General features: G+C 34.5%; 1 protein-coding gene across 5 annotated transcripts in view; it reads left to right on the top strand.

The window, feature by feature from the left end:
• The window catches only part of TECRL (trans-2,3-enoyl-CoA reductase like), an 81,812-nt gene that overhangs the window by 2,386 nt on the left and 56,674 nt on the right, over positions 1 to 22,752 (top strand). For all 5 annotated transcript variants that reach the window (XM_066386188.1, XM_066386187.1, XM_066386191.1 and 2 more), the window contains exon 2: positions 15,122 to 15,173. In XM_066386188.1, coding sequence (XP_066242285.1) covers positions 15,122 to 15,173 — 52 coding nt within the window. The remainder of the gene's footprint in view (positions 1 to 15,121; positions 15,174 to 22,752) is intronic.

Here is a 22,752-nt window from a genome sequence, read left to right as displayed (position 1 = left end):
GTACTGTCTAATAAAGTTGTAAAAGTTAAAGGTCGTGTACATTAGAAGCAAACATATCTGAATTGAATCTCTGCTACATCAATCCTATTTATCAAAGCTCAGGAAAGTCATTTAATAGTGGGTCCCAGGACTCTTAGTTAGAATATAAACTAATACAATCTATTTTGTTAGCATATAGTAAATAGATAAGTGATATGTAATAGGCTTAGCATAGTGCCTTGAACAGAATAGGGAAATATTTTTGTAGTTTTAATAAATATTTGGAGAGATAAATTTAATATATGTACAAATATGAGAAATAATAAGTGAACCTTGTGATACTGGCACAAAATTTCAATTTGACTTTTTAATAATTATTCGATGACATTTGTTATAATACTTAGGTTAAATAAAAATATTTATATATCTTGAATTGGATGTCAGTATCTTAGTAATATATGCTGAGTTCTTGTAGAAATTGTGTTTTTCTTCTAGATATTAAAATCTTAACTTCAGAATAAACAAAGTATGCACTCATATATTCATGAGACAAAACCATTGAGAGAATTCTTAGGATTAAAGAAAATATATTGAATCATGTTCTTCTACACACACACACACACACACACACACACACACACACACACACACACACACACACACACCATACAAACTAAACACTTTCTATTGCCTTAAGTATCTTCTCCAGCTTCTGTCGGTTCCTCTCATTACTCTAATTGTGTTTATTTCATCTGCTCCTATTTTTCTCTTCTCATATCATCCTAAAAACACTCCATTCAAACATTTGCCTTCATTACTTTCTAGAAGATGAACTTGCTGAGGTCACCAGAGGCCGTGGTAAATACCTTGCTAAATCCAAAGGCCAGTGTTTGTACTTTCTCATATTCAGTATATCAGAAACATCTACCAGTTAAGTACATCCTTCTTAACACAACTTTGCTCTTTGAGTTCCAGGATCATACTGCACTCATTATTCAAAACCTCCTTTATTGGTTTTTCTCTTTCCTCTCGCTGTTTGTCCATTATCTGACTTATTTGTTGTGAACTGCCACCAATTCTGTCATTAGGATTTTTCCCATATTAGGTCATTTACTTTATTGAGTCCCATAGTTTTAAATATCATCTGACTTTTGATAACTCATAAAATTTTAACTGCAATTTACACTCTCCCCTAAACTTCAAATCAATTTACGTATGTATGTATGTATTTATCTATTATCTATCTATCTATCTATCTATCTATCTATCTATCTATCTATCTTTTTATCTAAATGTTTACTAGGCATCTCAAATTTAGTATATCTAAAACTGAACACTTGGTCTTTTCAAAAAAGTTTCCACAAGATTTTTCAGGTCAATAGGGGAATCACATTCTTCAAATAGCTCAAGCCAAACACTTAGAGCATCACAACTCATCTAATCTTACAATATATATACAATGTATCTTCACAGTGATGCCTTATCATATATCTAGACAATGAAAAATTTTAACTACGTTTCCAGATAGAACTCCTAAATTTTACTTGTTTCTGCCTTTAATACTATACAGCACAAGAACTAGCCTGTTAAATTGTGTCAGATAATATCATTCACCACTCAAAACTAGTCTATGTCCTATTTCAGGTCTTGATTTAACAGTCACATTTTTTCTTGGGAAATATTCTTACTGCTTATTTAAAATTGCAAAATCTGGCAATATTTTCTATTATCCTTCCTTTCTTTATTTCTTTACTAGGACTTATTTATTAATTGCTTTTATTATTTACCCTTCCTTTTGTTTGCCTGTTTCACAAAATCAGGGATTTAGTTTTTATCATTCCTGTATCTCCAACATTGAGAACAGTGCTTGGCGTGCACACACACACACACACACACACATAAAAAATAAAAATATTTAACGAACATGTATTAAATATATAAATCAATGCCTGTTCTATAGACATGTGGATTATACAATCCTCACATGTTTGGCACTGATAATATTAAGGGAGAGAAGTATGATATCTGAAAATATTTATACTTTTTCTAAATCATATTATAATTGAAATAAATGTAAATATGCTCATAGAAAAAAAACATTTAAATAATCCATTTTATTGAATGCTTATATTTCTCCTGAGTTGCTCCCAACAATGATGTATAAAATTTAACTTTGTATCAGTGTATAATTTACTAACAGATCATTATGTTATGTTTACAAAATCTAACAAGATTTTCATAAAGAAGACAATACAGATGGGAAATTTAATTAATTTAATTATTTCTCATGAATATTTAAAATAATATGACTGACTAAAATGATAAACTGGAAAACATTTAAAATATATTCTTAAGTGTTATTTGTAAGTATTAATTGGAATATCAAAAATATATTGCAAATATACATTTTAAAATTTTAACAATACATTTTTTTCTAGTTTCTAACTATCCCTGTCTCACTTCTATTTCATAAAATGTCAAAAGCTTGTCTTGTGATAAGTTGATGATTCAAAACCATAGCAAGAACTCTAAAAGGTAGAGTTGATAAATGTTTCCAATATCATCCTCTTCTTTTTTTGTTAATCTTTTGTTCAAGGAACTTGACCACAAGTGCCTTCTTTCAACTATTGTTTAATTTGCTCTATGTCAAAACTCTCAAAAGTATTTAAAAACTCTTACAAATAAAATAAAGCACTCAATTTTCCAATCCTTCTAATGGTAAAAATACCAGTTTTTACCAGAAACAGTAGAGAGATTTATAGTATAACAAGACTGTATAAAAATTTCACTTTTAATAATTTAATTAGACATTTTGAGAATTCTCAGTTTTTGGCATTACCACTTTTAATATTTTCTTGGGCCAGTTAGTTAGCACCTCCATTTGTTCATATGTAACGTGAGATGGCACCTGTTTTAAAATGGCCTCATGACAGTTTTCTGAATTTCATGTATTGTAAATGACATTTTTTTTTCTTCCATTCTCCTTCTCCCCCTACTCCTCCTCCTCCTCCTCCTCCTTCTCCTCCTCCTCCTCCTTCTTCTTCTTCCTTCTCTTCATTGTTTTTCTTTCTCCACTCTCCCACCCTTTCTTCCCATTCCTGTCCCTTTTCACTCCCCTTTTCAGTCCCCCATATTATGTAGTATGATGTATTTGAAAGTTCATAAGCTTCCATATGATTCTGTATCTCTGACCTTTACAATTCTTTTCTATAAAATAATATAAGTACTATTAATCTTGTCCTTTACAGAGGAGAAATTGTAGTACACAGAGTTGAAATGAAGAAACTAATGTGAATTAGAACTAAGTTTTGAACCTGGCTAATGTATGTTTAGTACCTTGCTCTTTTTTTTCTGACAGAGAGAGACAAAGAAAGGGACAGATAGGGATAGACAGGAAGGGAGAGAGATGAGAAGCACCAATTCCTTGTTGCGGCACCTTAGTTGTCCATTGTTGTGCCTTACTCTTAACTATTATTCCCCCACTTGACAGATACTGAGTTGTCATCAGCCAGAGTTCTCATGTTCAGTTTAATTTCTTGACTGGGGTGTCTGATACCTGACAGAGACAATGTGTTTCAGGATAGAGATCATGTTTTTAAGGGATGTCTACCTGCCCTTCCATTTGAGACAAAAGAAAGTTTTTATGCATCCTTTCTATTTTTTTATATGTAGACATAAAATAACATCAGTTGGCATTCAAACCCAGAAAAAAAGAAATGTGTTTAAAGTCCCTTTTAATAATAAATTGCCTATAAAATGTACTATCAAAATTGAATATCACCAAATATTACAAAATTGAGAGTTTCTCTCAAAAGAGATAATGGCCACGATCATTTTCTGTAAAACTAAATCAAGTGCATGCTCTATTAGAAGCATAGGCATGACATATGTACTTTTCTAGAATTAGCATAATGATGGCATCTAAGTTCAACACAATCCAAAATGATACATAAATGTGAGTGATCTTAGATTCATGTATATTTATATTATATCTTACCTTCTGTGGTGAAAATCATGTTATTTTCATGACTATATTACAAGAGCTCAAATGTTTAAAAGGGCAGTCATGTTTGAAGCCATTACTTCTTAAATACTTTCAATTGATTTCGGTTAAATACTACCTACTAGAATAGGGACATAATCCTAGAAAGGCCTGGTCCTTCGACCTTCGCTCCCTTTGTTCTTTTCTTCATTGCTGCTTGTTTTTTCTTCATATACATTGAAAAAGACCAATCTTCCTGGAAACACTAGGATAAAAAACAAGCCAAACCAAACCAAACCAAACCAAAAGCGTATTCTTTTTTCTTCAGATGTTCACTGTATTGTGACCTCTGATGAAGTATAGTCACAAACAAGATCATATAAACATTCAAAAACAGGCATGAACAAAGTGTTGCTGAGCCCAAATAAATAATTTTCTTTCTTACTGAAGAAATAGAGAACGAACGGCTATAGTAATCTCTTCCAGTTATAAACAATCCCAGCACTCTGTAGGATCATCACGGGGATATATCTGAGAGAAGAGGGTAATCTCAGAGTAGAAATTATCTCCTCTAAATGCCTCACATTCTCAGCCTTTCAGGCTTTGACTGAAGGCACGTTGTCAGAGAGACACCTCCAGAGAATTTAGGAAGGAGGTGAAAATGAATTCCTGACCCACTTCCTACTTTCAAAGGCTCAAACTTGTCTGCTTTGATACATTAGTATATTATATTTTATTAGTGGATTTCTAACTGGCAGTCATCAAATAATTTTCAGTCCCTGTTGATCCACTGGGATTCAGCTGAGTAATCTGAGCTGCCAGTCTGTAGCCACATAAAGCCTATAAATGTCATACTCATTTATTTTCCTATGAGAAGTTAATTCTCTTTTAGGCAGATTTATTTTGAACTGCCTACTACAGCTAGATAACAGATATTTTATTGGAGAATTAATCTTAGTCTTAAATCAAAGAATGCTGTACCTCTGCCTTCTTATAAACTCATCATTCTAACATCATTTTGTGAAAAGTATAATATAAATCAATTATTACTTTTCTCATTTTAATTGTTCTCATTTCATCATATTACTGATTTCAAAATAAATGTTTAATATTGCTTCATGTTCGGGTGTTTTTAACTTTGCAATTATTAGGGGTTTTTTTCCTTTTTAATAAATCAAAGTGTAATTAAGAATTTATTTTAGCAAAACATTTGATGAGTTGCTGGCTGTGTAAATGAGTCCTTTATGTGTCAACTGGTCTCTATGCCATTGAACAAAGATTTATTATCCACTTCTCATAAATTTCATTTAATAAAATTCTGTTATAATCTAAACTTAATGCAATCAAGAATTTAACACTGAATCCTGAGGCCTTTATTCAGATAATATATTCATTTTTTTAAATAGAAGGATAGTTTTTAATACCTATCCAAAGAAATTACTTTTATCTCAAGAGCTATTTTATGTAAAATTTTTAACTCTTTACATTATAGAAAGAACATAAACAGCAGAGCAGTCACAACACCTGGGTCTTGTTTGCTAAAATAAAATCGGATTCATTTTAATATATGAAGATATAAATCAAATACATTTATATAATTAAAGTAGATTCATAAGTTTACTAATTTGCTTTTAGTTTTCAGTCAACATATCGGACATCGTATAAATATAATGTCTTCCTAGGCCTTTGCTGATAATAGAATCTCCATAATATAATGGTCCATGTATGTCACAGTTTAAGTATGTAGACACAATTTGACTAACATACATAATTTTCAGGCTAACTGTTCTTGGGTCTATACAGTGCTATTATAAAAAAAAAAATCTGTATTCAAAATTCTTTGCTTCTACACACAAAGATATCCATTTCTCTTTTGCCTGATTATGTCCCTTGTAATTATTCACACAATCGAATCATTCTTAAAAGTAAGAGACAATGTGTACAGCTGTATGATACATAATGTATATGTGATGGAATAAGCAATTGTTTTTCAGATCTTCCCATAGCCTCACAATTATTTATCTGTGAGATTGAAGAGGCCAAGACACGGCAAGTGATTGCAAGATGATCCAAGTGTGCCCTTCAATGAAGAATTCACCTATGAAACGAATTCTTTAATTAGTTACGGAAAAAGTCTTACCTTAGTTTATCAATCTTCTGACTCTCTAGAATCTCTTTCTGTTTGTGCTGTTGTATTTCCCCATGTATAGAGCACATCTTTTTTTTTTGAAAAATCTGGGATCTAAAACCTGGGTGCGTCTTATACAGTGGTTGTAGGAGTGTGGCATTTCAAATGCCACAGATGGAACTGAGGATGAGGCAATATATGAAGACAGTGATTCGTCATCAGACACAGATGAGAACAAGTTAATGGATAGGAGCTTTATCAGTGATGAGGAGTTATATGAATTTTATGATGAATAAAACTTGAGTTCAATAACTTTATGCAATACATTCTTTTTTTTTCAAATTTCGGGCCCCAAAATTAAGGTGCATCTTATACATGGGAACATCTTACACATGGGGAAATATGGTATATCCAATCAGTCAATATATCATTTTATTATATATATATAATATATCTCTGTGAACTGTTACCATCCTAGTTTTAGTCATCATCACCTCTAAAATATGATCTAAGTGAGTCCTTGTTGAACACTCACAGTGTATATAGGAAAATGGAATACATATACTATAGAATATGTTTATAATGATCAAGTTACTATCTGAATATATCTGTATCTATCAAGTGTGTAAGATATAAGGTCTCTTATCATTAATAAATTTAATCCATTTACTGAAAATAAATCTTGCTACTATTTGAATATAAACAATATTCAATAAATAACAGTACTGTTCATGATAGACTAAGTAATGACTAAATAATCAATGATTTGTAACAACAAAGGTTTATTGTCACTCACATGACATGCTCAGAGGATGAGCTGGGGCTTTACTCAGCTCCATTTATTCTGGAACCAGGGAAATAAAACAGTATTTGTCATTGTCACAGTTCCCAAGTAAAGTGAACAGAGAGGTGGTATCTTCAGGGCTACTATAATAAATCATCATAGAGTGGTGGTTTATAAATAACAGAAATTTATTTCTCAAAGTTCTGGGGGCTGGAAGTACAAGATCCAGACACCAGCATGGTAGGACTCTGGCAAGTATCATTTTCCCAGTTGCAGACTGTCATCTTCTCATTGTGTCTAGAGGGCTAAATAGTTCTCTGGATTCTTTTTCACAAGGACATTAATTTCATTATGAGAGCTCCACCTTCATGACTTAATGACTTCCGAAAGATCCCACCTCGTAACACCATCACGTTGCAAGTTAGAATTTCAGTTTGTAAATTCTGAAGGGACACAAATATTCAGTTCATAATGGTTGAGGAAGAACATATTGACTCTTAAAGCTTCTGTTTGGATGTTAAACAGCTTGTTCTCACATTTAACTGGTTATCAAGTCACATGACTAAATCAGAGTTCAACATGGTGGATATACAAAACATTCTTTTGAGTGGCTAATTCATTGAGGGAAAAAATATATTTTAAACACTATAAATCCAGCAAAGTAAGCAAAGACTACAACAAAGATATTTACTTTAAAATTTATGTGCTTAAGTCAGGGGTCCCCAAACTTTTTACATGGGGGGCCAGTTCACTGTCCCTCAGACCATTGGAGGGCCGGACTATAAAAAAGACTATAAACAAATCCCTATGCACACTGTACATATCTTATTTTAAAGTAAACAAACAAACTGGGAACAAACACAATATTTAAAATAAAGAACAAGTAAATTTAAATCAACAAACTGACCAGTATTTCAATGGGAACTATGCTCCTCTCACTGACCACCAATGAAAGAGGTGCCCCTTCTGGAAGTGCGACTGCGGGGGTGGGGAGGGGCGGATAAATGGCCTCAGGGGGCCGCATGCGGCCTGTGGGCCATAGTTTGGGGACCCCTGGCTTAATTTATTCGTTTTAATCACATATGGAGTCTCATTTTTTTTCATTTAAAATTCCATTAACTTATTTGTTTAGTTTTAGTAATCTTAACTGCCTGGTTTCTAAGCAGGAAGATAAGTAAACTTGTAGCAAGTAAGTGCAGGGACAAGTCCCAGTAATAAGAAGAGCAAGCAACTTCCAGAACAAATGAGTATCCTGGTAGGTCCCAGATGGATATGTGAAAACTCACATTTTTCAAACCTATTACTTAAAATGGACAAACTGCCTCTTCTGCCTATATTTCATTTCCCAAAGTAAGCCAGGGAGTGAAGTCCAACATGAACCAACATCACTTCTGACAGAAGTGGGGTCCAGGAATGCAACAAATATGTGCCAAAATAGTCTATTTGCCACAAAGCTTCAGATTCTAAGAACCGTTTAAATTATTCTTCTCTTGGTAGGGCAGGAAAGAGAAATATTCAAACTAGATAGCTTAATAATATTTGATGTTTATGTAAAAATCCTACTTTTTGATATAACTAGCTACCTATTTTAACTCACTTCTCAAGATATACTCTGTCCTAGAATGAGAATTACCTTGATTCATCAGGGGAATAAACTACACACTTTAATATTTTATACATAATAAGTTTGTATGTGTCTGCTACAATTCAGTTTAACTGCAATGTGCATTTTTTAAAAGTAAATATTATATAAAGTATCTTGAATACCAATATTAACTATCTAATATTTGTGAATCACAATAGTTATAACTAAATGCATGACATATTTCACAGTGCTATAGTTTTTGTACATTAAATTTAACTGTTTGGTGTATTTTTTAAAGGTAATTAACACATCTCTTAAAAATACCATCCTAGAACAAAAAGTAAACAAGTTAATTACCCAACAGAATTAACCTTTCAAGTGATTAATAAGTCTAATATACATATTTAAATGTAAAGTCATATTTTTTAATTTGTTTGTAATTTGTACAATAAAATAATTGAGCTATAGTCATGAGCTACTTAAGCAGGGGAATCTTCAAATGAGTCATTAGGTCATTTCATTGTTGTATGACTGCCATAAAGAATACTTATACAGGCCCTGGCCGGTTGGCTCAGCGGTAGAGCGTCGGTCTGGCGTGCGGGGGACCCAGGTTCGATTCCCGGCCAGGGCACATAGGAGAAGCGCCCATTTGCTTCTCCACCACCCCCCCCCCTTCCTCTCTGTCTCTCTCTTCCCCTCCCGCAGCCGAGGCTCCATTGGAGCAAAGATGGCCTGGGCGCTGGGGATGGCTCCTTGGCCTCTGCCCCAGGCGCTAGAGTGGCTCTGGTCTCGGTAGAGCGACACCCCGGAGGGGCAGAGCATCGCTCCCTGGTGGGCAGAGTGTCGCCCCTGGTGGGCATGCCGGGTGGATCCCGGTCGGGCGCATGCGGGAGTCTGTCTGTCTCTCCCCGTTTACAGCTTCAGAAAAATACAAACAAACAAAAACAATACTTATGCAAACCTAAATGGTCTAGTCTAAATGATTAATATATATTTTTTCTTTTTCTCCTTTTTCCAAATGAGAGGTGGGGTGATTGAGAGGCAGACTCCCACATGCACCCATACCAGGATCCACCCAGCAACCTCCATCTAGGGCCGATGCTTTGCCTCTCTGGGACCATACTCACAACCAAGCAATTTTTAGCACCTGAGGTGGAGGCTCCACAGAGCCATCCTCAGCGCCCAGAGCGATGCTCTAGAACCAATCGAGCCATGGCTGCAGGAGGGGAAGAGACAGAGAGAGAGAGAGAAAGGTATGGAGAAGCAGATGATCGCTTCTCCTGTGAACCCTGACCAGTAGTCAAATCCAGGACAACCAAACCATACACTGGGTTGATGCTTTACCACTGGGCCAACCGGCCAGGGCTTAAATGATTAATATTTTTAATAATTCTTTATTGGTTAATAGCAAAGTATTCACCTGACCTGTGGTGGCGCAGTGAATAAAGCATCAACCTGGAAACACTGAGGTTGCCGGTTCAAAACCCTGGCTTGCCTGGTCAAGGCACATATGGGAGTTGATGCTTCCTGCTCCTCCCACTTCTCTCTCTCTCTCGCTCTCTCTCGCTCTCTCTCTATCTCCCCCCTCCTCTCTAAAATAAATAAATAAATTAATTAAAAAAAAAAGAAAAAAAATAGCAAAATATTCAAAAACTTAGTAGCTTAACACAAAGCCCAATATTTATCACCTTATTCTGTTATTTGGTGATTTAGTTCTCTGCTGGACTCACTCATACATTTGTGGCCAGTTGCCAAGTAGGTGGGTGACCCTCACCAGGGAGTTAGCTGGGGGAATAGGAGCAACAGGGCTGTGTGTCTGTTATCATTTGGGAGGCTAGCTCAGGCTTCTTTATATGGTGCTGATCAAGGGTGTTATCAGAAGCAGTAGAAATGCATGGCATCTTGTGTCTTAGATCTGCAACTTATGCATTCTCACTTTCAACACATGTTTTGATTAAAGCACATCAGAGGTCAAGATAAATTTAAGGTCTGGAAAAAATTTTCTATCCCTTGATGGGAGAATCTGCAAAATACTGTGGCTCTTTTCAAAATTACAACAATAGAATAGTATAATATAGTATAGTAAGTATACTTTTATTACAAATAAATAGTATATATACATATAAACAAAAGAGATTCATAGATAATACTGTAACAATTTTTTACCACTCCTCACAAATCCTATTAATACTGAGCCAACTATTACTTATGACTCTCATTTTATTTTCACTGTATTTGTGCCTTTATTCAAAATATAACTCATAGCAATACTAATTGAAGGTATCTATAAATGTTATATTTTCCTTTTACAATTGAAGACAATGTGACTTTGGCAAATGTCCCTGTCATTTTTACTGTAATCAACAATTAGAAACCAATGCTTTAATAAATAACTTTTTAAAAAATTATTGTTCAGTGAGGGGCAGGTAGGCAAAGAGACAGACTCCTGCCTGCGCCCCAACTGGGATCCACTGGGCAAGCCCCCTCTGGGGCGATGCTCTGCACATCTGGGGCTGCTGCTTCGTTGCTAGGCAACTGAGCTATTTTTCACTTCTGAGGCAAGGCCATGGTGCCATCCTCAGTGCTCTGGGCCAACGTGCTCGAATGAGTCATGGCTGCAGGAGGGGGAAAAAGAGAGAGAAAAAGAGAAAAACAGAGAGAGAGAAGGAAGGGATAGGGGTGGAGAAACAGATGGTCACTTCTCCTGTGTCCTCTGACTGGGAATCGAACCCGAGACTTCCACATGTGGGGCGACGCTCTACCACTGAGCCAACCAGCCAGGGCAATCAATAACTTTTCAACAGACTTATAAATCCTTTCTGATTCTAAAAAGTCTTTTTATTCTGGTCACTAGGCAATTATATCAGTTAATATAAACCCTGAAATTTTACAGGTTATAATGAAAAAAATTCAAACAAGATATAAAATTTACAACATAGATACTTTCTTTTTCCAGTTTCATCTGTACTTATATTTGGTAAACTATATTATCAATATAGAAATTTTGTATTTAAGAAAATATATCTTTTTAAACAAAATACATATAAGTTAACTTGGCATATACACATGTACATTATGTCTTTTTCCTATAATCATGAAGCTTAATAATTAATCCACGGATAATAGACCAGTCATTTGTTGATTACTTTCTTCACACTGCAGTTAATTTTCATATAAAATTCCTGTAACATTTTGGGAAAAAAAATGACTGTCATGTGATACTGGTGTTTTAGCATATTTTTAAATGATTATTATTTGGTACTCATAGAGGTAATACTATTTTATTTGAAAGGGTACCTCAGTGTTTATATAGAAATTATTTAATTTAAACAAGGCTTAGGTTTTCTTACTTATTTCAGTAATACAATTTACATGTCAACTTCTCTGAGTGCAAGCATTTTCTTGGTTTCATAAACTTTTTTTTTTTTTTTTACAAGGACAGAGAGAGAGTCAGAGAGAAGGATAGACAGGGACAGACAGACAGGAACGAAGAGAGATGAGAAGCATCAATCATCAATTTTTTCATTCCGTGTTGTGACACCTTAGTTGTTCATTGATTGCTTTCTCATATGTGCCTTGACTGTGGGCCTTTAGCAGACCGAGTAACCCCTTACTCGAGTCAGCGACCTTGGGTCCAAGCTGGTGAGCTTTTGCTCAAACCAGGTGAACCTGCACTCAAGCTGGCGACCTCGGGGTCTTGAACCTGGGTCCTCTGCATCCCAGTCTGACGCTCTATCCACTGTGCCACTGCCTAGTCAGGCTGGTTTCATAAACTTGCAATAAGAAACTATAATAAAAGGCATCTGAGAAGTAATTATAAATGTTAATTTCACTAGGCTTTATTTTATTTTTTAAAATGTTTTTAATCCTGTGTGTTCTCAAAATCTGAATGTTTCTAATTTATATAACATTTGTCCTTTTTGTATTTTGTTAGGATCTCAAGCTCTAATATTAATCATAAATTTTTATTTTTATTATTTTAAAAATATTTTAAATATGTTATAATTTTATATACATGTTATTTTATTACAATATCAATAATGTGTGAGCTATATTCCTGAATAAAATTTACACATAATTTATTAGGAATAATAGTATTTACATAAAAGTACATAATTCGGATGAAAACTTTTATAAAAAATTTATGGTGCCTATTGTAAAGAAATTTGTTTATACATGAATGTTATTTTCTCTTTGAACTGAAACTACAATAACCAAATGTGTTATTGCTATATATAAAAAAATATTTGTTATAAAAAAAATTCTAATATATATATATGTATATAAAACTTTGAACACAACAAAGAACTCATTTTAAATAATTCATTGGTATATAAATAAATAAAATTATTATAATTTTCCAGTTTCTTAAATGGTAACTAAAATCGAATGAAACAATTTTATTTATTTTTTTGTATTTTTCCGAAGCCAGAAACGGCGAGGCAGAGAGACAGACAGACTCCCGCATGCGCCCGACGGAGATCCACCCGGCACGCCCACCAGGGGACGATGCTCTGCCCACCAGGGGGCGTCGCTCTGCCGCAACCAGAGCCATTCTAGCGCCTGAGGCAGAGGCCACAGAGCCATCCTCAGCGCCTGGGCCAACTTTGCTCCAATGGAGCCTTGGCTGAGGGAGGGGAAGAGAGAGACAGAGAGGAAGAAGAGGGGGAGGGGTGGAGAAGCAGATGGGTGCTTCTTCTGTGTGTCCTGGCCGGAATTGAACCTGGGACTCCTGCACGCCAGGCCAACGTTCTACCACTGAGCCAACCGGCCAGGGTCAAAACAAAATATTTTAACCCTATTAATGCTGATTTTTTTCCACATACAGTGGTGTTCATTTTATTCATAGTAAAAAATTCTTGATATTCTATAAAATACCATATATATTCTTAACATAAAAAATTCAATGATTGTAAAACTGTCTAAAAAGTAAAAGTTATTATGAATAAACTTCTGGTGAAGCTACTGCACTATTAATTAGCAATCATAAAGTCTTACATGCTCCATTAACTATATTTTTGTTTCTTTGTTCTCTGAATACATCTAAGGGCCTGACAGAGTTAATCAAACACAGACTTGTGGCTACTTGAACAACAACGTCTAAAACAATTAATGGTTAATCTTTTTTTTCCTGCTGTATTTAACTAAAATTGCTCCAGAAAGGGCAGTTTTCAAAGGTTTATTCAAAATCTGAACTCTCCTAACATGTGAAAGTCAAGTGTAATTAAAAATAAATAAATAAAATTAAAGATTTTGTTTAAAACTTGCAATAACATCTATCTCTCGTGTAGGTTTCTTTCAGGAGCACATAATAATCTTGAAAGTTGGTAAATTCAGAGAAAAATTCATATACATCATATTAGAAGATTATAATTTAAATTATTCTGGTTTTAAGAAAATCACACACTGTTTCCACAAAAATCTACCCATGAAAGAATTTTCATATGAGATTAAAGTACTTCAGTTTTCACACATGTATAGCTTCATTTTTCATTTTAATAAAAGTTATTTTAAAATTATTATGTTCTGGTCCTGGCTTGTTGGCTCAGTGGATAGAGCATCAGCCTGGTGATGGATGTCCTGGGTTCAATTCTTGCTCAGGGCACACAAGAGAAGTGATCATCTGCTTCTCTTCCCCTACTTCTTTCTCTCCTCTCTCTCTTCCCCTCTACCATCCAGGGGCTCGACTGGTTCGAGTGTGGCCCCTTGCACTGTGAAGAGCTCAACTGGTCCAACATGACAGCTTCAGGTGCTAAAAATAGTTCAGTTGATTTGAGCATTGGCCTAAGAGAGCGGGTGCCGAGTGAATCCTAGTCTGAACGCACGCAGGCTTCTGTCTCCCTAACTCAGTTCCTCTCACTTAAAATAAAATTATTATGTGCTATATGTATGGTGACCCTCGTTTTGAAGGGCAAACTACAGTAACACTAGGTCTGGACCTTCATAGCTTCACAGATTGATTACCAGCCAGAGTGCAAACACAAGACTTGTGCCTCCTTAAAGTGACAGCTGACACATAGCAAACCTTAATTGAGGAGTTATTGATAATGATTATTATTAATTTTTCTAAATTAGCTGGTCCTTGAAGTGACTGATGTACAGATATTTGTTACAGTAGAGAATTGCATGTGGATTTTAGGCATCCCTGTTAGAGGAAGCATTAAGATTGCCGGTATAAAATATTTGAAAATTTTATACTCAAAGAATTCTTTAGAGTCCTTTTGTTAGTTACAACATGACACAAACAAAAACTAATGTCATTCTTCAGTGCTTAAATCTTAGAACTTTTTTACTTAGAAAATCACATACTATATAGAATAATTCAGAAAAAAAATTTTTTTCAGTAGTATAGCACACCTTTGGTTATGGTTCTATTAAGCAGTGAGTGGAATATGGTACAATTAATGTATTTATTGTTATACTTTTAATATATTTTAATAATAAAATATTAAATATAATATACTAATGTTAATAAGACCTCGCCAGGTATTATTGTTATTATTTTCTTTTTAATTTTCAAGTTGTCAAAGCAATAATGACTAAAAAGCAAAGAACAGAATTTTTGTAATAACTTTCAATATATTAAATTATTGTTAAACAAAATATAGCAAACAGATGAATATGTTTTCCTTATATTTCTCTCTATTTTCTTTTCCTTTACAGGTGATGCAAACATCTACTATTCATGATGTTAAACAAAAATTTCACAAAGCATGTAAGTTTTATAAATACTTTAGAATTTATATTACATTCTTATTTTTATCAAATTGGTGCAGAATTATCAGTAAAAATAAGCTCAATATTATGACAGAAAGAGCATTTGGAAACCATATTTTGATGTAGAATTCAGAGATAATATTATGCTAAATACCTCTTAATCATGAACATACTTGTATCTTACTCTCTAATGCTTAAATTCTCATTTTTTTTTTCACAAAACTCTTTTTTAGTTTATATCAGAACAATTTTCATCCTGACAGGACACTTCCTGTATATAAAAAGCAGTAATCAACACGAATTATTTCTTTATATTTAAGCAAAATATTGTTTTCAAGTTTGTAAATGGTATTTTAAAAAAATTCTTACTTTTAATTTCAAAAATTACATGTTTTTACTTTAGATTTGCACTGTTTAGTCTGTTTTTTTTTTCAAGTCTCCTTCCATCATCATTTATCTCTCCAGTACCCTCCACTCCCTCCCTCCACCGCAACCTCCCCCCAGCAATCACCTCTCTGTTATTTGTGTCCAAGGGGATTTTCTTCTTTATCTTTTAAAATATTAGGCAAAGTTTTTACCCCATGTGTTTATACTTGTCAAACTGCTTCCACATATGAATTCTTTGTACATTTAAATTATATTTTTAATTTGATTAACAGCCAAATATATCCTATTAAAGTATCTCCTATTATTATTTACTTGGACATATTTATATGGAGTTTGTATAATTAGATTTTTATTTTTACAATTTTTTAACATAGTTAACTCATAACTAAAAAACTGAATACTGCCCCTGGCCAGTGGCTAAGTGGATAGAGCATCTGTCCAGCATATGGACATCCTAGTCAATTGCCGGTTAGGGCATATAGGAGAAGCAACCATCTACTTCTCATTGCCTACTTTCCTCCTTCTCTCCCTCTTCCCCTCATGCACCAGTGACTTGATGGGATTAAATGTGGCCCAGGTGCCGAGAGTGGTTCCCTTGCAGCACATCAGCCTCAGGCTCTAAAAATAGCTCAGTACTTGAGCATCAACCCTTAGATGGGGTTGTCAAGTGGACCCCAGGTAGATCCTAGTTGGGGTGCATACAGGAGTCTGCTTCACTAGCTCCCTTCCTCTCACCTAATAAATAAATAAATAAATAAAATAAACAATTGAATGTTTTTAATTGCTAAGGATAATTTTAAAAATTTTTTTAAGAGCAATTGTATAGATTCATAGCAATATTGAAAGAAAATATGGGGTTCCTATTTACCCTCTACTCTCTTACATGCATCATTAGCATTCCACATCAGAGTAGTACAATTTTTATAACCCAGTAATCTACACTCACACATCATTAATTATCTAAAGTCTATAGTTTATTTCAGAGTTCATTCTTGTTCCACAATCTATGGATTTTCTAGGAATAATTTTTAATCCTTTCGGTTTAGTTGAGTAATGTTTCTTTCCTGAAAAATACTCCTAAATCGTACAAATTAGAACATTAAACTGTTTAATACTACTTAGAATAAAATAGGCAGAATTGTTTAATTATTATTTCAGAAAAAAATGATAGAATATATACTGAATACTTTGTGTACATATGATATTATGCTATTCATAATAACTAAATGAAAGTAAAGAATATCTCTGTGACCCTTTATAAAAGTAGCTTCATGAGGAAGAAAAAATAGTTAATGTATCTAACATTAATAAACATTTGGGGAAAATAATTTGGAATTCTTAATAGGAATAGTAAGCCTAAACAAGTTGGAATAGAATTATTTAAATATGTTTGAAAATCTTATAGAAATTGAGTTCTGCTATTTAACCATAAGGACATGTAAGATTCAAATATTGAAGAGAACTAGACAGTGATTTTAGCAAGAAAAAAAGAACAGAATAAGAGATCATAACAAATGTTCTGCATGGATGAATTCTATATTTTTAGCAATAAAATTCTGTGTGCATTTATGTAGATTATGTGCAATTTATAAATTTTTGAAAATATTTTCAAACTCCAAATTTGCATGTTATCACATAATCTATGTGAACTATGTTACCATAATTACTTCCACAGGTATTTCCGGTTTAATTACATTTCATATACCAGGGGTCCCCAAACTACGGCCCGTGGGCCACATGTGGTCCCCTAGGGCCGTTTATCTGCCCCCCGCTGACTTCCGGAAGGGGCACCTCTTTCATTGCTGGTCTGTGAGAGGAGCATAGTTCCCATTGAAATACTGGTCAGTTTGTTGATTTAAATTTACTTGTTCTTTATTTTAAATATTGTATTTGTTCCCGTTTTGTTTTTTTACTTTCAAATAAGATATGTACAGTGTGCATAGGGATTTGTTCATAGCTTTTTTTATAGTCCGGCCCTCCATGGTCTGAGGGACAGTGAACTGGGGCCCTGTGTAAAAATTTGGGGACCCCTGCCATATACATTTGAGTTTAGTCATTCCTTTTCTGCAAAAAATATTATTCTCATTAAAGTAATATTTGTATTGCCATCTTTAAAAAGATTTTAATCAATTTTATCTAATAAAATGATTACAGAAAATGTAGATTGTAGTAAGAAGTGAGAAGATATTGGAAAATGAGTTTTTCCTATAAAATAGAAAGGTGCAAGAAAATGTTTGCATTTAAATTAATATGACACTATGAGAAATACGTTATTTCTATATTTGTTTGGAAATGAGATAAATGAATCAAGGGCTAATGTAGGTGTAGAAAGTATGTGAAGTCACCTTGATGTGTGAGCCTATGACTCCTTTTTGATAGCATATATCTACCTAACAATTACATAACATCTTAAAATTATAGACCCAGATGTTTTATATTTATGTGGTCCAGAGTCCATTTATAGAAATTAGGTAGGTGAAGTTAAATAGTTAAGGTTAAATTCTATAAATGTCCTGTTTCAGAAATGGGTAATTGGCTATGACAGTAATATGGTTAGTTTTTTTTTAATTTTAATAATTTTATTTTTTTAATGGGGTGACATCAATAAATCAGGATACATATATTCAAAGATAACATGTCCAGGTTATCTTGTCATTCAATTATGTTGCATACCCATCACCCAAAGTCAATTGTCCTCTGTCACCTTCTATCTAGTTTTCTTTTTTTTTTTTTTGTATTTTTCTGAAGCTGGAAACGGGAAGAGACAGTCAGACAGACTCCCGCATGCGCCGGACCGGGATCTACCAGGTACGCCCACCAGGGGCGACGCTCTGCCCCTCCGGGGCATCGCTCTGCCGTGACCAGAGCCACTCTAGCGCCTGGGGCAGAGGCCAAGGAGCCATCCCCAGCGCCCGGGCCATCTTTGCTCCAATGGAGCCTGGGCTGCGGGAGGGGAAGAGAGAGACAGAGAAGAAGGGGGGGGGTGGAGAAGCAAATGGGCGCTTCTCCTATGTGCCCTGGTCGGGAATCAAACCCGGGTCCCCCGCACGCCAGGCCGATGCTCTACTGCTGAGCCAACTGGCCAGGGCCCTATCTAGTTTTCTTTGTGCCCCTCCCCCACCCCCTTTCCTTCTCCCTCTTCCCCCTCCCCCCGTAACCACCCCACTCTTATGAATGTCTCTTAGTCTCACTTTTATGTCCCACCTACATATGGAATAATGCAGTTCCTGGTTTTTTCTGATTTACTTATTTCACTTCGTATAATGTTATCAAGATCCCACCATTTTGCTGTAAATGATCTGATGTCATCATTTCTTAAGGCTGAGTAGTATTCCATAGTGTATATGTGCCACATCTTCTTTATCCAGTCATCTATTGATGGGCTTTTTGGTTGTTTCCATGTCCTGGCCACTGTGAACAATGCTGCAATGAACATGGGGCTGCATGTGTCTTTACGTATCAATGTTTCTGAGTTTTGGGGGTATATACCCAGTAGAGGGATTGCTGGGTCATAAGGTAGCTCATCTTCTTTAGTTATTAGAGAAATGCAAATCAAAACGGCAATGAGATACCACCTCACACCTGTTAGATTAGCTATTATTAGCAAGACAGGTAATAGCAAATGTTGGAGAGGCTGTGGAGAAAAAGGAACCCTCATACACTGTTGGTGGGAATGTAAAGTAGTATAATTATTATGGAAGGAAGTATGGTGGTTCCTCAAAAAACTGAAAATAGAACTACCTAATATGGTTAGCTTTAATAGCTGATTATATCAAGGCTAAGGAGTATCCTGAAAACTATTAACTTACTTTTCGAAGCATAGTTTTAGTCTTTAATAGTTTTAGGTAAATTTTAACTTTTACAAGTACCTTTACTGGCCCTGGCCGGTTGGCTCAGTGGTAGAGCATCAGCCTGGCGTTCAGGAGTCCCATGTTCTATTCCTGGCCAGGGCACACAGGAGAAGTGCCTATCTGCTTCTCCACCCCTCCCCCTCCTTCCTCTCTCTCTCTTCCCCTACCGCAGCCAAGGGTCCATTGGAACAAAGTTTGCCTAGGCGCTGAGGATGGCTCTGTGTCCTCTGCCTCAGGCGCTAGATGGCTCTGATTGCAGCAGAGCGACGCCCCAAGATGGGCAGAGCATTGCCCCCCGGTGGGCATGCCGAGTGGATCCTGGTCGGGCGCATGCGGGAGTCTGTCAGACTGCCTCCCCGTTTCTGGCTTCGGAAAAATACCAAAAAAAAAAAAAGGTACCTTTACTTTGAAAGTATATACATCACATTGAAAAAAACTCAGAAAAATTTTCATTTATTATACTACATTTTAAAAAAGAAATCTATCTTCAAAATTTACAAAATACAAAATGTATGGCTAGTGGCCGCCGCAGTCATGGCCACGTAGGTTCACATTGGATTCAGGCAGACGGTAAAGAAACAGTGGAGACAAAAAATGGAGAGCCATTCTGTTTTATTAAAGTCTCACACCGCCAACAAGCAAAGACACGGGGTAAACTGCTTCACCCACATTCAGGGCGCTGCAAAACCCTGACACATTTTCCTGTTCCTTCTGGAATCAAAGGCCCCCACAAGCCTCAGTAGGGCTCCGAAAGCCCCCTCAACACACTTGCATCTTCACTCCTTCTGCTCTTCTGCAAAAACTGGCTGGGACAACCAAAAACACCTCCTCCAGCAAACATTAGTGAAACAATGGCACTTTCTAAGCAGGAAAGTAATTCTTAATTTGCAATCTGCTGTAGCCTTTCACAGATGACGTACACCTGGTGCTGCCCAATGCAAACTATAAATATAAGCGAGCAAGAGCAAACTTAAACATTTGTTATTATTTGCCCAACATAGACACAAAACATTTTTGTTTGTATTACATTACAGAAAAGATCTTGAAGTTAATTAAACTGAATATTTTGTTTGATAGTTTTGCAAAATTAAAAAAAAAATGTTAATACTAGCAACATATGACTATGTGCAATGGTTAAAAACGGGTTATGTGCTGAATGTCTTTATATTTTTCTTTTAGCATATTTTAAGACCATGTAACATTAATTTTCTCAAATTTATAAATATATTCAAACAGTAATAATCACATATATATTATGCTATTATGCATATATTTATATCTATATAGCTACAATTGTTAGAGTTTTTAAACTATTTTTTGATGCCAGATAACATTTTTTTATTATGACATTTCTCATGTTGTTTATTTTCAGGCCCTAGAGTTATAATAAGAATTTTTAATCTCGTAAGAAAAAAATAACTTATCAGAAGACTGGTTTCCCGAGGGAAGCGTGCCTCTCTTTCTCTAGCCTTTGTTCTCTCAGGTGTTCGCAGTGAACTCGCTTTCTTGTCTGCCAGCTATTTCTCTGACTTCTGCAAGCTTTACGTTTTTCCTAGCCTCATTTAGAACTTTTACGGTGATTTTTCTTGTCCTATAAACTGACTATGTATGCTCTTCCAAGGTTCATAATTTTTCAATTCTGCTTTGTTATAAGAGTCATTTTTTAGAGTATTCTGGTGACAGCAGCAATCAGACTGGTGAGGAAATGAAAATCGAGGAGAATGCAATTACAATGTCAGCTGTTAAGGACAAGGAAAATGAGCTATGGTTTTTATGAAAAACCTATTAATCTGTAAATTATACACACACACACACAAACACATACAATCATACTTTTTTCACTTATTTCCATTCTTCTCATTTAAGGTACTAGAAACTGGTGAAATGCCCTCAGCTGCTATTTCTCTATTAGTCCTTCTTTCCCTCCATCCACTTATTTGTAACACTTACAGTTATGGTACCTTCAAGTTTCTTCTGGAGAGCTTTAGCAATCTCCACACTCATATTACCCCTTATTCACCCCATCTTCTCACAAAGGCTGCACAGAGGAATTAAACCTTGTCAAAACAGGGATTTATACAATGCCAGGTGACACTGTAACTACAAGAATGTGAATAATTTCTGAGATATCAAGAGAGATATTTTAAAAGTATCCATGTATGTATACTGTTACATATTCAGCTGAGTAACATTATTTTATTTCATGTTACTAAATAAATTGTTCCATGTATTCTTTATTTTAAATGCAATTTATTTTCTCTTAGGATACAACAGGACTTTAGTGGAGTAATAATTATTAATATTTCTGGAAAACATTAGAACTTACAAAGAGCCATGGCCAACAGCATACTAATTTAAATCTGCAATGACCTATTCTTTTAGTAGATTTAATTAAACAAAAATCAAAATCTTTACCAGAATAACAAATAATTTCTAGTGGAAATACTCTGCATGAATGTGAAAAGTTATTGCACTATGCTTTATTATACTCAAAATTATTTGAATTCCTACAGTTTAGACCTGTAAAGAGAGGGATGAATGTGGCACTTTGCATTGATAAAACAGAAGATAGATTAATAAAAATAAAGAAATTTCAAAGCAAAGGCGGGATGCATAAATACTATAGGAAAAAGTCTTTGTAAATCAAGCAATCTCTAACAGAAATTGGAAAATGTCATTGTTGTATAAATTTATATAAAGGTAGTATTTCACCCAAATAGTTCTTTTTAACCAATATTTTTAACTTTTTAAAATTTTTTATTGATTTTGTACTTATAACTTGTTTGCTATCATAACAAGGTACCATGAAAGTTATTCCAATACTATGCATAATCTCTAAAAATTAAACTAGCCAGCAACCAACTATTAAAAAAAATAACTTTTATGATTGTTTAGTGGAGGTAAATATCATAATTATATTTAAAACCACAGTTTTAATATTGGGTTAGATAAAAATAAAGACTGTTTCAAGGATATTGAATGAGATTTAATATTTATGCAGTAACAAATCATATAAAATTTAGTAAATATTTTTAAACTTACATCAAAACGTATTTTCAAAGCTTACATCAAAGCTTGTACATAATATGCAGGACTATGTAATTATGTAAGATTTTGATTCTGGCAATCATGTACTATCATTTGATAAATAGTTTTGAAATAATTCATTATAAATATTTTGAATCTTATTTGAGACCAAAGTTTTAATAATCTTTTTGATAAAATTTTAAGTAGTATATGTAGTATTTCTGGCTCATTTTTCTTTCTAAATTATAAAAATAAATAATGATGCTGTGATATTATGATTAATAATAAGAGTTATATATTTGGTCTAAGTCC

This window comes from Saccopteryx leptura, chromosome 5 (genome assembly GCF_036850995.1).
Source record: "Saccopteryx leptura isolate mSacLep1 chromosome 5, mSacLep1_pri_phased_curated, whole genome shotgun sequence".
NCBI classification, from domain to species: domain Eukaryota; kingdom Metazoa; phylum Chordata; class Mammalia; order Chiroptera; family Emballonuridae; genus Saccopteryx; species Saccopteryx leptura.
The sequence above is the reverse complement of the archived record's forward strand: the minus strand, read 5'-3'. Positions and strand labels throughout refer to the sequence as shown.